Source organism: Tamandua tetradactyla, chromosome 15 (assembly GCF_023851605.1).
Source record: "Tamandua tetradactyla isolate mTamTet1 chromosome 15, mTamTet1.pri, whole genome shotgun sequence".
NCBI lineage: Eukaryota > Metazoa > Chordata > Mammalia > Pilosa > Myrmecophagidae > Tamandua > Tamandua tetradactyla.
Genome location: NC_135341.1, coordinates 27941237 through 27957921, shown reverse-complemented (window position 1 = coordinate 27957921; position 16685 = coordinate 27941237). Strand labels below are relative to the sequence as shown.

Genomic DNA, 16685 nt, shown 5'->3' with positions numbered 1-16685 from the left:
TGGGAAGCAATGGCAGCCTTGGGGCAGGGACAGGGGTGTGATAGAGAAGGGAAGGGGGCAAGGGGTCAGGAGTTTGCCTTGGGGCGATAGCAGATTGGCTGAAGAAGATGGGGTGTTCGAGAGAGCAGGCCCAGTGGGAAGGGTTGAGGGCTGGCGCCCTGGCCCACACAGCTCCAGGGCCTGCCAAGGCTGTCCCCGCATCACCCCATGGCTACCCCTTTATGTTTTGCCTTCTGAGCCACCATGGTTGCCCACATCTGTATTTTCTGATATCTCTTTCCTTTTACATAAAAGGTTAACAGTATAGACATTCTTTAGAGTTTTCTTTTTTGCACTTAACATTATATCTCCTGGAAATCACTCCTTCTCAGTTTATGGAGATAACCGATCTTTTTTACAGCTGCATAGTATTCCACCATGTGGATGGATCCTGGTTTATTCAACTCTCCTGTGTATGTGTATTAACATCATCTCTGATTTTACAATTAGAAATAGTGCTTCAGTGAAAAATCTTGGCCCAGCATTTTAAAAATTGTTGGAATTAGAGTGAATTCCTAGAAATTGCATTGCTGGGTCAAAAGTGAAGTGTTTCTATAGTTTTGCTGCATGCTGCAATCCCTAAATGTGGATTCCAGCAATTAGTATGACCATCAGCAATGTATGAGAGTGCCTATTTCCCCATAGCCTGTCCAACAGAGTGCTTTGTCAGACATTCTAATTTTTGTTATTCTGATAGATGAGAAATGGTATCTAAGTGTAGCTTTTTTATTTACATACAATAAAATTAACTTTTTTTGGTGTACAGCTCTATGACTTTTAACCACCAGTCAGGACACAGAACAGTTCCATCACCCCCCAAAATACCTCGTGCTGCTGCTTTTTAATACTCTCCCCACATCTAAATCCTGGCAACTGCTGATCTGTTCTTCATTTCTATTGTGACTTGCCCAGAATATCATATAAATGAATCATACATGTGGGTAGACTCTTCTGCATTTGGCTTCTTTCACTCAATTTAATGCCTCTGAGAGCACTCTTTTTTTAAAAAATTTTTTAAATTTAATTTAATACCAAAAAACACAAAGCAAATGCAAACATTCCTATTTTGATCATTCCCTTCTACATATATAATCAGTAATTCACAATATCATCACATAGTTGCATATTCATCATCATAATAATTTCTTGGAACATTTGCATCTATTCATAAAAAGAAATAAAATGAAAACAGAAAAAAATGTATACATACCATACCCCTCACCCCTCCCTTTCATTGATCACTAGCATTTCAAACTAAATTTATTTTAACATTTGTTCCCCCTATTATTTATTTTTATTCCATATGTTCTACTCATCTGTTGACAAGGTAGACAAAAGGAGAATCAGACACACAGTATTCACAATCACACAGTCACATTGTGAAAGCTATATCATTATTCAGTCATCATCAAGAAACATGGCTAATGGAACACAGCTCTACATTTTCAGGCAGTTCCCTCCAGCCTCTTCATCACTTCTGACTAACAAGGTGATATCTACTTAATGTGTAAGAATAACCTCCAGATTGGATAATTGGAGCTGAAGGGACACAGATTGTGCAACAGGACTGAATATAAAAACTCAGAAATGGACAGCACAATACTACCTAACTGTAATATAATTATGTTAAAACACTGAATGACGCTGAATGTGAGAATGATAGAGGGAGGAGAGCTGGAGGCATAAATGAAATCACAAAGAAAAATAGACAATAAACATTGAGATGGTACAATCTAGGAATGCCTAGAGTGTATAATGATAGTGACTAAATGTACAAATTTAAAAAAATGTTTTTGCATGAGGAAGAACAAAAGGATGTCATTACTGCAGTGTGCTGAAAATAGACGGTAATTAATATTTTAAAATTTCAACTTATGTGTGAGACTAAAGCAAAAAATGTTTATTTGGTACAAAATTTGTACTTTCACTAGCACATCTCCTAATATAACTTATGTAGATAGTTGATTGAACAACATAAGTACATGGAACCTTGAGTAGGATATGAGATTTTGTTGGTTTGTCCAGAGTGATGACCCAATGAATCCCAGAGTGATTTCATCAGTGAGTGGAAAAGTATCTGCAAAGTCCCCTTTGGGGAATGGTGAGAACGGGAGAAAATTCAACCTCCCCAAGTTGAATTCTTGATATTCTCACAAGCAGTGTGGACAACCAAAGCTATAGGCTGAGCCCCCATCTTGGGATTTGTTCATATGAAACTTAACCCCACAAAGGATAGGTCAAACCTACTTAAAATTAGGCCTAAGAGTCACCCCCAAGAGAACCTCTTTTGTTGCTCAGATGTGGCCTCTCTCTCCAGCCAACACAACAAGCAACTCACCACCTTCGCCCTGTCTGCGTGGGACATGACTCCCAGGGGTGTAGACCTTCCTGGCAACATGGGACAGAAATCCTAGAATGTGCTGAGACTCAGCATCAAGGGATTGAGAAAAATCCTAGAATGAGCTGAGACTCAGCATCAAGGGATTGAGAAAACCTTCTTGACCAAAAAGGGGAAGAGGGAAAGTAGACAAAGTGTCAATGGCTGAGAGATTCCAAACAGAGTCCAATATCCTGGAGGTTATTCTTATGCATTAAGTAGATATCATCTTGTTATTCAAGATGTAATGGAGACACTGGAGGGAACTGCCTGAAAATGTAGAGCTGTGTTCCAGTAGCCATGTTTCTTGATGATGATTGTATAATGATATAGGTTTCACAATATGACTGTGTGATTGTGAAAAAAAAAAGAATAACCTCTAGGATAACCTCTGAACTCTGTTTGGAATCTCTCAGTCATTGACATTTTGTCTCATTTCACTCTTCCCCCTTTGGTCGAGAAGGTTTTCTCAATCCCTTGATGCTGAGTCTTGGCTCATTCTAGGATTTCTGTCCCACGTTGCCAGGAAGGTCCACACCCCTGGGAGTCATGTTCTACGTAGACAGGGGGAGGGTGGTGAGTTTGCTTGTTGTGTTGGCTGGAGAGAGAGGCCACATCTGAGCAACAAAAGAGGCTTTCTTGGGGGTGACTCTTAGGCCTAATTTTAAGTAGGCTTGACCTATCCTTTGTGGGGTTAAGTTTCATATGAACAAACCCCAAGACTGGGGAGAGTGCTCCTTTTTGTCATGTAAACCAATCATTTGTTACTTTTTATTGCTGAGAAGCATTCTTATTTATATGGATGTACTAAAGTTTGTGTATTTGTTCACCCACTGAAAGATATTTTGGTTGTTCTCAATTTTGCTGATTATGCATAAAATTGTTATAAATATCCATGTATAGGTTTTTAGGCAAATACCTAGGAATAGGATTGCTGAGTCATAGGTAAATATGTTTAAGTTGATAAGAAACTGCTAAACTCTTCCAGAATGATGGTACCATTTCTTATTCTCACCAACAAGGTATGAGAGTTCCAGTCTTCTGCATTCTCATTTCTACTTGTTATCTATCAGCTCCAGACCCCCTTCCCCTGCTCAGTCATTCTGATAAGCATGTAGTGCTATTTTATTGTGGTTTTAATTGTGTTTCCCTAATGGTTAATGATGTTAAGCATCTTTTCCTGTCTCATTTGCCTTCTGTATATCTTCTTCTTCTCCTTTTTTAAATTCTTTATTTTGAAACAATTTCTAATGTAGAGAAAGTTTCCAAAAATAATACAGAAACAATACAAAGACTTTCAGTTAACCAAGATGGCCGCATAAGATACTTCAGGATGCAGTTCCCTGACAGAATCTTTGAATGACCAGCAAAAGCTGGCAGAGCCATTTTCCTCAAAACTCTGGAAAACAGTTAAAGGGTTGTTGTTCTAGTTTGCTAGCTGCCAGAATGCAATATACCAGAAACTCAACACCTTTTAAAAAGGGGAATTTAATAAGTTGCTAGTTTACAGTTCCAAGGCCGAGAAAATACCCCAATTAAAACAAGTCTATAGAAATGTCCAATATAAGGCATCCAGGGAAAGATACCTTGATTCAAGAAGGCCAGTGAAGTTCAGGTTTTCTCTCTCAAGTGGAAAGGCACATGGCAAACATGATCAGGGTTTCTCTCTTGGCTGGAAGGGCACATGGCAAACACGACGTCATCTGCTAGCTTCCTCTCCAGCTCCCCAGGAGGCATTTTCCTTCATCTCTAAAAGTCTCTGGCTGGTGAACTCTCTGCTTTGTGGTGCCATGGCATCCTCTGCTCTCTCCCAATCCCTAGTTTTCTCCAAAATGTTTCCTTTTTTATAGGATTCCAGTAAAGTAATCAAGACCCACCTGGAATGCAATTTAATGCAGTTTAACACACACTCTTGAGTGAGTTACCTCTCCATGGAGATAATCTAATTAAAGTTTCCAACATACAGTACTGAATAGGGATTAGAAGAAACAGCTATCTTTACAAAATGGGATTAGGATTAACACATGGCTTTTCTAGGGTACACATATCCTTTCAAACTGGCAGAGTTGTAGTAACTGGGCGAGGCTAAATCAAGAAAGCAGAGCTTTAAAAATGGTAATAGAAACTTGCGGCACCCTTGCTGATACTTCCCCACCCTCTCACCACACAGTGTGGCATGAGTGTGTGCTTCTATTGTGGGTCCCTGGCCTTATTCCAAAGGGTGCAGAGTAAACCTGCAGCACATTCCGGCATGCCTGTGTTTCGGTGTCAGTCTATTGGGTGACCGTATGAAAGACCGAGCCTGGAAACTCATCTGTGGCTGGCCATCCCCAAATTTACCTTACAGGTAGAACCAGCTTGTGGACAGCTAAAGGACTGTAAGAAACAATTAAGTAAAAGTGGCCTGGGAAAAAAGATTACCAGCTTTAAGACGTGCAGCAGAGCACCTAGGATGGGGGCAAAGTCTATTTCATAGGGAGTGGAAGGGACATTTAGATTCCTGTAAATAGGGAATTCCTAGGGCCACGAGCAAGCACAGCCTCAGGACACTGAACTTCACTTTCATCCCAGCTGAACTTCATAGGAGGGCTAAAACGTGAAGGACGGAACCAGTCAGTGCAAAGCTAATTTGCAAAGATTGTGAAAGGTGCATTTGTTTGCTTGTTTGTTTGTTTTTATTAGCTGCTGGCACTCAGGGAAATCTCTGTCCTATTACTAGCTAGATACAAATTAAGGAGCAGACAGCTCAGGACTAAATCCCAGAGGTAACACACTAAAATATTAAAATGTACAGTGTACAACAACAGATTACAAGACAAAAATAGGAAATGATGATCCATGCAAAAGAACTAGATAAAAATTAGTGAAACATCATTGAAGACCACACTTTGATCATACAGATGAAAATTATCTAGAATATGCTCAAGGAGAAAAAAGAACACATGGATAAAGAAATAAAAAAGAATATTAGGAAAAGGATGAATGAACAAACTGAGAATCTCAATAAAGGGAGAGAAATGTTTAAAAAGAACCAAACAGAAATACTGGAATTGAAGACCACAATAACTGAAATGAAAAATTCCTTGGAGGGTTACAGTAGCAGATTGGAGTTTGCAGAAAAAAGAATCAGTGATCTCAAAGACAAGACAATTGAAGTGATTCAGGGTTAGGAGCAGAAAAAAAAAATGGAAAAAGAGAACATTTTTGAAAGACAATCCTGCCAGATATAAAATTCCTGGTTGGCAGTTGTTTTCATTTAGCACTTGAAATGTTTTGTCCCATTGCCTTCGTGCCCTTCATGGTCCTGATGAGAAATTGACACTTGATCTTATTGTGTGTCGTTTATATATACTCATTGCTTTTCTCTTCCAGGTTTCAGAACTCTTTCCTTGTCCCTGGCTTTTGATATTAACTATGTGTCTGGGCATGTTTTTACGGTTTTTGTTTTTTGTTTTTCTGTTTTTTCAAATTTATTCTGTTTGGGTTTCATTGGACTTTTCAAATGTCTTTTGTTAAATTTGGGAAGCTTTCTGCCATTATTTCTTTGACTATTTCTTCTGCCCCTTTCTCTCATTCTTTTCCTTCTGGGACTCCCCTAATGTTTATATTGGTATGCTTGATGGTGTCTCTCAGGTCTCAAAGGTTCTGTTCTCTTTTTCCAAAAAGAGGATACACCAACAAATTAGATAAACTAGATGAAATGGACAAATTCCTAGAAAAGTACCAACTACCTAAACTGACTCAAGGAGAAAGAGGATATCTCAACAGACCAATAACAAGTAAAGAGATTAAATCAGTTATTAAAATCTTCCAACAAAGAAAAGTCCAGGACCAAATGGCTTCACTGGTGAATTTTACCAAACATTCCGAGAAGAATTAAAAACAATCCTGCTCAAACTCTTCAAAAAAAATCGAAGAGGAGGAAACACTTTTTAACACATTTGATGCAGCCAAACATTCGATGCACCCTAAAATCAAAAGAAAAATATACTACAAGAAAATTATAGACCAATACCTCTGATGAATATAGATGCAAAACGCCTCAAAAAAATACAAGCAAATCGAGTCTAACAGCACATTAAAAGAATTATACACCATGATCAAGTGGGATTTATCCCAAGTATGCAAGGATGGCTTAAGATACAGAGTCAATTAATGTAATACACTACATGAACAGAACAAAGGAAAAAAAACCACATTGTCATCTCAATCAACCTCTAAAAGGCATTTGACAAAATCCAGGACTCCTTTCTGATACAAACCCTTGGAAAACCAGGAAAAGAAGGAAAATTCCTCAACATGATAAAGACCATATATGAAACCCCCCACAGCTAACATCATACTCTTTGGTGAAAGACTGAATGCTTTCCCTCTGAGATCGGGAAGAAGACAAGGATATTCACTGTCACCGCTGTTACCAGAAGTTCTAGGCAACAAATATTGTATGATCTCACCAATATGAAATAATTAGAATAAGCAAGTTCATAGAGTCAGAAACTAGAATACAGATTTCCTGGACTCAGGGTGGGGGTGGGGAATGGGGAGTTAAGGCTTAATTGCTACAGAGTGGGTGTGAGGGGGTGACGGAGAAATCTTGGTAGTGCATAGTGGTGATGGTGGCATAACACTGTGACTATAACTCCACTAATTTATTTGAATGTGATGGAAGTGTGAATTTTAGGTTACATATATGTTACTAGAATAAAAAAATTTTAAATTATAGGATTGTACAGCACAGTGAATGCTAATGTAAAATGTAGACAATAATTAATATTATAATTATAATAATATTGTTTCTTCATTTATAATAAAGGTACCACACTAATGCAGTGTTAATAACAGGGAAAACTGTTTGTGCGTGTGGGTTTATGGGAACTCTGTATTTCCTACATGATTTTTTCTGTAAGCCTACAACTTTTCCAAATAAAAAAAAAACACCTTACAAATAATCAATTGAGGGTGTTGTGACGGTGGCTCAGTAGCAAAATTCTCACCTGCCATGCCAGAGACCCGGGTTTGATTCCCGGTACCTGACCATGTAAAAAAGAAGAAAAAGTCAGTTGACCATTTTGTGTGTGTTTATTTCTGAACGCTCTATTCTAGTGGTCCTCAGTTGGAGGTAATTTTGCCCGCCAGAGAACATTTGACACTGTCTAGAGACAGTTTAGGTAGTCACAACTTGGGGATGAGAAAGCTACTGGATCTAGTGGGTGGAGATGCTGTTAAACATCCTATGAATAGGACAGCCCCTCACGAAGAGTTATTGAACCCAAAATGTCAATAGTGCGAAGGCTGAGGAACCCTGCTCTATTTGGTTCCATTGATACGCATCTATCCAGTCACCAATACCACACTGTTTTGATTATTATAGCTTTATAGTAAGTCTTAAATTAGGTAGTATGTTTCCTCCAAATTTGTTCTTATTTTTCAAGATTGTTTTGTCTATTCTAGTTCCCTTGCCTCCAACATGCTTTTAGAAACAGCTTTTTTTTTTTTAACCTATGGAAAATCCCCTGCTGGGATTTTGATGGAAATTTTGTTAACTTTTTAGGTTGATTTGTAGAGGATGGACATCTCCACTATGTTGAGTCTTGTGATCACTGAACATAGTATGCTACCATTTATTTAGGTATTATTTGATTTCTTTCATTAATGTTTTATAGTTTTCAGTATTCAGCTCATTTACATGTTTTGTAAACTTCATTTTGTTGTTTGGGGTTATTGTAAATGGTTTTGGTTTTTAAAATTCCAGTTTCCAATTGTTGATTGTTATTATATAGGAGTGATTGATTTTTTTTGTAGTATTCTATTGTATTGATATACCACATTTTGCTTATCCATTCATCTGTTGATGGACACTTAGGTTGTTTCCACCTTTTGTCTACTAGGAATAAAGCTGTGATGAACATTGGTGACAAATAGCTGTCCTTGCTTTCAGTACTTTTGGGTATATCATTTTGGTTTTGATTTGCATTTCTGGACTTCCTCTTTCCAAGAGTGATTTTAACCCATTCTCCTCTTCAGAGCATCTACTCTTAACTCCTCTGCTACAACATCCAGCATATAAAAGGGGAAAAGTAAAAGTCCCCTTTTGCCCCCTCCATGATAATCACTAGAGACAGTTTCAACAATTTTCTGTGTTCCTTTCAGATCTCGTTCCTGCATTCACACACACTCTCAGAGTTACTGTAGTTTACTTTTGATTTCTATGTACATAATATCATAATACACATATTCTGTAACTTTCTTCTTTTTTAGCTCTTTTTTTGCTTCTTTTAGTTCTTTGGCCTTCATAATTCTTGGTGCTTCATAATCTGGACTTACCCCCAATAGGCAGGACCAGTACGTAATTTGAGGATATTGCCATTAATGAATAATATTTTATTGATTAATTTTATAGAATTTGAGAGATCAAGAAAAAGCATATTGATGCAACACAAATCCATAAATATCCAGCAAGCAGAATTAGCCATATAAAAACGACACATTGCTATGCAGTTTCTTGACCATCAACAGATATCATGGGTGAATGATTCTTTGTAAGCCTATGATGTGGTAAGTAGGTCATAAAATAAGGTGTCATTTACTTCATTGAAATTACCACATCATAAAGTGCTAATTAAAGGAGAAGACTCCCTAGCCATCAGAGGAGACCTGAAGAACAGAATAAATGCCAAGTTTCTAAACATTGGTGACTCTATAACTTGACCAAAGGTAAGTAGTAAACTTTTTAGACCAGAGGCCCATTTGTAGGACTCAATAATGCTTGTTGACACACACAGGCTAGCCAAGGCATTAACAGGCAGAAAGGAAAAGGGTAGGGATAAGAAAAGAAGAAAGAGGAAACTGGGAAGGAGTGAGTCTAATAGGGAGTTGAGTAGTAGGAGACACAAGGCGGTAACAGAACAGAAAAACGAACAGAAAAATTTAGCAAAAGAAGTGTGGAGTTTTTTTTCACCGAGGGCTCAGTGAGATGGAGATAGCCAGCCACCATTTGTCATGTGATTTGGACTAGGCATGGACTAGCACACAGCTCCCTGTCTTTAGAGCTGGGCATGAGGCCCAGGCTGACGACGTGTGCAGGGCGCAGTAGTGGGGGTATTCATGCTATTTGTGTGATGTGTGATAAGATGCAGGTGGTGAAAGCGGCTATTAGCACTGATTAACTCAACAGTTGACCACCAGCACACACAGCCATTGTTCCCAGCAGCACTCTTCAGTGGCTGGCTTTGTCTAGCCAGCTTCACAAGAGACAAATACCATTACCGGAGACCAAATAACCTTATTTAGGCAGTTGGCAGATAATAGAGATGCTCCAGGTATTAGCCTGACTGCATTAGTTGATTTGTTACTACTGTTCACCTTGTCCTGGGCATTAATGGAGATAAAGGCCTGGAATTACTGGGAGCAGAGATAAGCTGTGGATTACAGCCTGTGTGTTTTAACGGAAAGATAATTCTATTTTGGGTTTCCAATTTCATTTCTATTTTGTTTGATTTTTCCTCAAAGTTAAAGTCCTGTTATTTTCTCTGAACATCTTTATCAATTCTCTCCAAATTGATAGGAATCATAATTCAAAAAAATTACTGAGTTTCTTGAACAAGATCAACCTACCTTTTAGGCTTTTGAAAATTACTTTAAGGGAAGTATACCAGTAATCTTTTATATTATCTTGCTTGTTGTATAGACTTTCATATTAACTTGTTTTACAAGTTATAATAGAACTGATATTCTGCTATAAGTATGTGACAGTATAAAAGGATATGTGCATTACATTCAGAGTTACTTCTTTAATATTACAAATTCTAGGATTAGCTTAATTTTCCTGAATACTAAATGTTAGCTTCAGTTATCAATATATTGTTTCTATAATTAATAATTTCAGTTATACAAATGTAACTTCAGTTAAACATACTACTTATTTCAACTATAAATAAAACTGAATTTTAAGATCACATAAAGCAAAGTTACATAAAATCACCACTGGAAAATACTGAGGTAATGATATTCTAGAATTAATATATCTCTTTTCTCACCAGGTTTTTATAGGTGTAATGCTCTTATAATTTTGAATAAAAAGGTGTATTATTAGTTATTGCTCAATGTTTGTGGTGCTACGTACTTATTTTTCTTAATTCTATAAGTTTATATAGAATCCTTATAGTCAGAGATTTGGGGAGGTTTAATTCTAGATAAGCTATGTTTACTCTTTGAAAATCTCAAATCGGGAAAAGCACTACTTCAAAAATACTTTAATAATAATATTAATATTGTAGACGCTTTCCCTATTATGTACAAGACTTGAAATCTTATCCTAAGCTAAGCATGTGAAAAAAAGCTTGCCCGTCACGTGACACTTCCCCTCCCGCCCTCCAGAAGTCCGACTACCGGTGACTTCCAATTTAGCGGAGTTTCACACGAACATAATGGAGAGCAAAGTTCATGATGTATATGTTTTGACCAATTTACTTCATAAATACTACTTCAAAGTTTATGATTAATATAAACAGCTTTTTCTACTGGAAAAAATGGCCCGGTGTAACAAAGGCTTTCATAGAAAACTCTTACTGACCTCCCCGACTTGGGGTTGCTGCCCTGCTGACCCCCTTTTCCTTCTCTTCTCCCTTTCCTGTCCAATTCAGCCATAGTAAAGTGGAATAAATACGGCTTAATGAGGACTGATTGTTGGGACCCAGAGGTCCCTATCCCAAAATGTATACTCAGTAAATAATCTTAAAAAGCTCTAAAATCCGAGCCATGTTTCTTTTCCTCAAAATTGATATACAACTTTCCTCCAGTCTTTCTTATGCTAAAGAAAAAAAAAATCTGCCCCCCCCAAAGTAAATAATGGATACAGGCTCAATAATTCAGTAAGAACCATCTATTCTGGTCATCAATAGGAGATAAAGGAAGGACAGAGGAATAGGAAAGAAAGAAAAGGAAAGTGAAGTAGAATTCAATTCAAAACAACAAAAGTTAGAATATGGCTTCCAACAGACAAAGTCAGAGTCTTCAAGCTAGCATTACAGAAAAGGACACTCACTTAGGCCTTCCATTAACTGGGAAACAAATACCCAGATTTCCAATGAAGGATTCCCTACTCATCATGCATTTTATCCAACACATATCTTTAATTGGCAGGTAAAAGGGAAAATGGTAAATGCAAAGCAAACACATGGTTTTTGACCCTCAGAAAATGTCGATTATTTCCAGTGACTATGTCAGAGCACATACAAAAGGCAGGTCAGTTATCCTATCTTATCAGTCAACGTAATGCTTACAACAAAATATACAGTTGACTGGAAATTATTCAACTGGAAATAGGTACAAACCAGATAACCATTATCACTTTAATGAATAAAGTAAGCACGACATTAATTATTTTGTGCAATGCAATACCAATGGCATGAATATGACAACCGATGCTTTTATAACTATGCTTTAGCATATCGGCTTTGCTTTAAAAAAACACACGAACATTTGAAACTAGCATACTATTAGGATTTGTTTTGATATATAGTGAATTAGTCTCATTGCTTTATGCCAGAAATCAAGAGAAACTAAGGACTCAAGAATAAATCATATTCTATAATATATTTAAGCAAAAATATGTTTCAACATGTGCTTGAAGAAAGTTTAGAACAAATCACATCTTTGTGCTATAGCTCATATTTATTACTTGAAATATGTTGTCAATGGAATTCAGCTTATGAAGTCACTTAGTCATGAGTGTACTAATTTTAGCAAACTAATTTATTAGATTAAATTTGCACACAAAAAATAGCTGGCTTTTTCTGAAAAGGTTTACTAAAATAGATAGGAAAAGTCTTTATCTTAACTAAAAGTTCCAAATATAATATGTACCATGCAATAACAGTAATTATTTACAATATATTTTCAGAAAGATGGCATTACTCAGATTCAAAGCAGACAAGAAAACATCACATTTTTAACACTTGATATTTCCATTGATTCTTGATATACTGCAACTGGAAGATAATTTCATATATTTAGTTTTCTATCTATTCCAGGAGATTTGTGTTGAAATTTTTTTTCACCATTAGAAACTGTGATTCTCTATGGGACCTTTTCAGCTTTGCACGTCGATTTTGGAACCAGATCTAAAATTAAGGAAAAATAAAATCATTCTCAGAAACATTATCTTATTATTCTTAACAGTCAGTCATCATGAGTAGCAATTAAGTTTGAAAATTACCTGGATTCTGTCTTCTTCTAGATTCAGTTTTTGAGCTAAGTCTTCTCTAATATCGATGCCAGGATAGCAGTTTATGCTAAAGACATTCTCTAAAACTTCAATCTAAGGATAAGGAAACAGTTCTTTCAAATGTTGATGTTAATATGACACCATAAAATAGACTTTAATTTCTATAGTAAAATACTTGCATTTAAATCCTTGGCAACTAATCCGTTTGCCTTTTCTTTTGTCTTTCTACAAACTGATAAAAAATGACTTAGTCTGCTAATTCATTAATAAGGGTTCTTAACTGAGATCCCAAAGTGAATGGGCTTTTTGCTAAACAAGGTATCAGTTAAAACCTTTGTATTATTATTATTGGTTGAAACAACTTCTCACCTGGTTTTGAGTAAAAGCAGTTCTTGGTCTCCGGCCCCTATACCAACTCAATTCTCTTTTCAAAGACAGTCTTTCTGAGGGTGAAAAGTAATTTTCATGTTTCAGAACTCTTTCTTCTGGCACTGGGTGATCCACAGTACAAGGGAATGAGATCCCATTGGGAAGACTCGGGGCATGTAGGCGTAGGTTTCCATCTTTCCCTAAAAACAGAACAATAAATCTCATTTTAGAAGTCTAATCCTTTACTTCTCAAAGTTCTAAAAGGAGTAATTTCAGGAACTTGTCTTTAATTTTCCCAGTGGAATTCTTCTGGGTTCAAAAAGAAAACTGTTTCCTCACCAACCAAAAATCAGACAAAAATGAAGAAACTGCCACAGTAATAGAAAACATTTTGGTTTCTGAATGTCATTAATTTTTCAATGAAAACAGTTAGAATATCTGATGTGTCAAACAAACACACAAAGAGATCTTCTGAAGTAAATTTCAGGTTCTTGGCATGTCCTGTGAGTGAAATTTACAACTACTTGGCTCTAAGACTGATATCCTTGTTATTTCCCATAGGACTCAGCTAGAACTGAGCTAGATGCTTCAGTTATGTAATTGTACGAAACAGCAGTTTCTCTCTGTAGTATGAAATAAAGGACAAGTTAATCACGGCACATGAAATAATGAAGGGTTTAAAAAAAAAATTATGTTGTGGCATACCTGAGGAGCTGCAAGTGTCTGCCCAGGGCCTGTGTGGTTTCACTGATGGACCACAGTCTTTCTTCTGGTCCAGTCCTAAGATGCTATCAATTGAAAAAGAGCAGGACGAGGGTTTGTTTTCCCCAAGCCGAGCCCCTTCCTGAAGGCTGGGAGACATCCTTGAGTGGGCTGCACAGAGCAATAGCTGAGTCCTCTCCCCACCTCTCTGCTGCTTTTACCCCACGTGTACAGGGCTGGAGTCTTCCTGCAGTTCACCTTATAGCTGTGCTGACAAGGAGGCTGGATTTAGAACGTCACTAATTAAAATCCTGTCTTAGGAAGTTTTAGCATGTCAATGAACACTCCCACCCAGCAGATCCAGAAGTTAATTGTTTATTTGTTTGCAAGTAATTAGCAACTAATGGCTACACCAGGGGGGCCACCTACAGGGACAAAAAGTGTTATCTCTCCTAAGCAGAACACAGCCTTAACTTTCTCAAAAGAAATGATGCACAAACGTGGCACTCCTCTTTTATTTGAAATCATTAATGTATAAAATCATGCTTTTTATTCTGAAGTTTATACTTCCATGGGCTCCAGTTACTTAAAAATACAGGCAAGATAGGAGAGCAGTCAAGTAATAAATAATCTAATTTAAGTGAATTTTCTTCTGAGGAAATTGGAAAAAATAATAATCTCTTAATGCTATTACAGTAATGCTGATGAAAATGCCTGTTTCTCACATGCATATGTAATAGTTAACGTTGTCAATGAAAACACAATAGCGTTTGGAGTGCAGCATACTGGAAAAGGTTGGCAACGTTATTAAAACCTAGTATAATTGTCTTCCAAGTGCCTGGATTAATTCATAGGTACAGTTGCACCAAGTATTTTAAATAATTAATGGGCTAATTCCCTTCTTTCATCTTTTCTTTCAAATGAGAGTGATACAAGTTTATATAAAGACTCATATATAACCACGCTCAAGCATTCAAAAGCTGACAAACTGAAGAGAATAATTTCTTCCCACACCAGTTATTTCAAAGAAAAGATACCCTTTGCTGTATTTTTTAAAAGAAAAATTTCCCTCTACTGATCTTTTGAGAGACTAGGGGTTTATCATGAAGACGATGAGGCTTGTGAAAAAATAACCAAGAACAGAACACTTAAATACCATAGTCTTAAAAAAAGTTGAAATTAATAGAAAAGTATAATTGCTAATTGGTAAGACTTTGAAGCGGTCACTCCCTCAAAAGGGTGTGACACCCCCAGTTCTTGTATTCAGCTGCGCCTCTTCTTCCAGTACCTTCTCGAAGAAAAATTTAAGTGCCCACCAACTTTCTTTAACCAGAAGGAAAAGTAGTCTCCACTCATAGAGGAAATAGTCTCCACAGGACAGAGATCAACTCCTTCAGATTTTATCCCACATCATGATGCCATAAATATTAAGCTAGATTTCCTCTGATGCAAGTTCTCAGGTGAACAAAGGATCTCACATACAAAGCCTCAGCAGGCACACAGAAGATGGGTTTATAAATACACATTTAAAACCATTCTGAGAATGAATAAACGGTAATAAAAGCTCATAGCTGTATGAGTTGTATCATGGGATGTAGACTGTGCAAAGACTTAAACTGGGAAGACTTGGAGGAATAGAGAGAGAATTCAGGCCCTACTCAGATTCCTTTCTTTCCTCTGAGACAATTATTCATTCATGTATTCATTTCACAATTGGTTGAGCACCATTCAGCACCAGAAAAAACAAACAGGATTCTTGCCCTCCCTTGTGAAGCCCACTCATTTTGGTGCAGGAGTGGGGGTGGGGTGGACAGGCAACAGACGATATTTACAATAAGAAAGTAAATTATCAAGTATATTAGCCAGTAATAAGAATGGGAAAAGGAAACAGGTGAGCTGGGAAGCTGGATCATCTGTGCAGAATGTAGAAGTCATGCCTCTCAGGTACTGAAGTTGTAAGAATGTTAACAGCACCTGCTGCAGCAACTCTAGTTCTCAGTCTCTTAATAATGAGGATACTCCAGTATTCTTATACAGCTTGAACTGATTTTATTTGGATTTACCTAATACCATTCTGTATATGGGTAAGTGGATGAAAGCAAAAGTCAGGAAAGAATTTCTCTGAAAATATGGGGGACATGTATCCTAATATATTCACTTAATATGTACCAGACGTTGTTCTGGGTGCTAGAGATGAAGCAATGGACAAAACATGGTAATTTCAGAGAGTAATAAACATATTGAAAAGAGTAAACAAGGTGATGGCGATGCAGCATAAATTGGGGGCGGGCTGTTTCTAAGAGCAATGGTCTTCTGAAGGCTGCTCTGAGGAAATGGCATTTGAGCTGAAGCGAAGGATCAGAGAGAGTCCAGCATACAAAGAGCTGGAGAAAAAGCCTTCCAATCAGAGGAACCAGCAAGTACAAAAGCCCCATTGCTAGAAAGTGTTTGAAATATCTGAGGAAGAAAAAGGAAGTAGCTGGAGGAGAGTCAGTGGTACCTAGCATTTGGGGAGCCAGGCCCGGCTGGATATCGGATGGCCTTTCCAAAGGCTATAGTAAGAAGTTTAAATGCAAAGGGAAGCCAGTGTGGGGTTTTAAGCTGGAACTGACAATGATAGGATTTATGTTTTTAAAAACCTTACTCTGGCTGCTATGTGGAAAGGGAGGGATTGGAGGAGAATATGAGTATAACCAGGGAAATCAGTTGGGAGTTATTTACTTAACACATATTTATTGAGCATTGTGCTATGTGCTAGGCATTGTTCTAGCAGTGAGGGATGTTGTGGTGAAAATCGACTATCTTATAGGGGCAAGAAATGATGGTTCTTGGACAAGAAAATTAATGATGGGTTTGGGGACAGGTGTTGATATTCTTTAAAACATACTTTGGAGTTTGTGAAAGATTGAATGATTGCTCTTAATTCTTCAATTCCTGTAATATATTATAGAGTCACCTTGCTGTGGACTCTGT

General features: G+C 37.3%; 1 protein-coding gene across 1 annotated transcript; it reads right to left on the bottom strand.

Moving 5' to 3' along the window:
• Window positions 1-12329: 12329 nt before the first annotated feature.
• HESX1 (HESX homeobox 1) lies at window positions 12330-13872 on the bottom strand. Its single transcript, XM_077128929.1, has 4 exons — window positions 13716-13872; window positions 13011-13210; window positions 12633-12734; window positions 12330-12537 (listed from the first exon to the last, which is right to left on the bottom strand). The coding sequence occupies exons 1-4, from the start codon at window positions 13870-13872 to the stop codon at window positions 12439-12441; spliced, it is 558 nt and encodes a 185-aa protein (XP_076985044.1). The 3' UTR covers window positions 12330-12438.
• Window positions 13873-16685: the final 2813 nt, after the last annotated feature.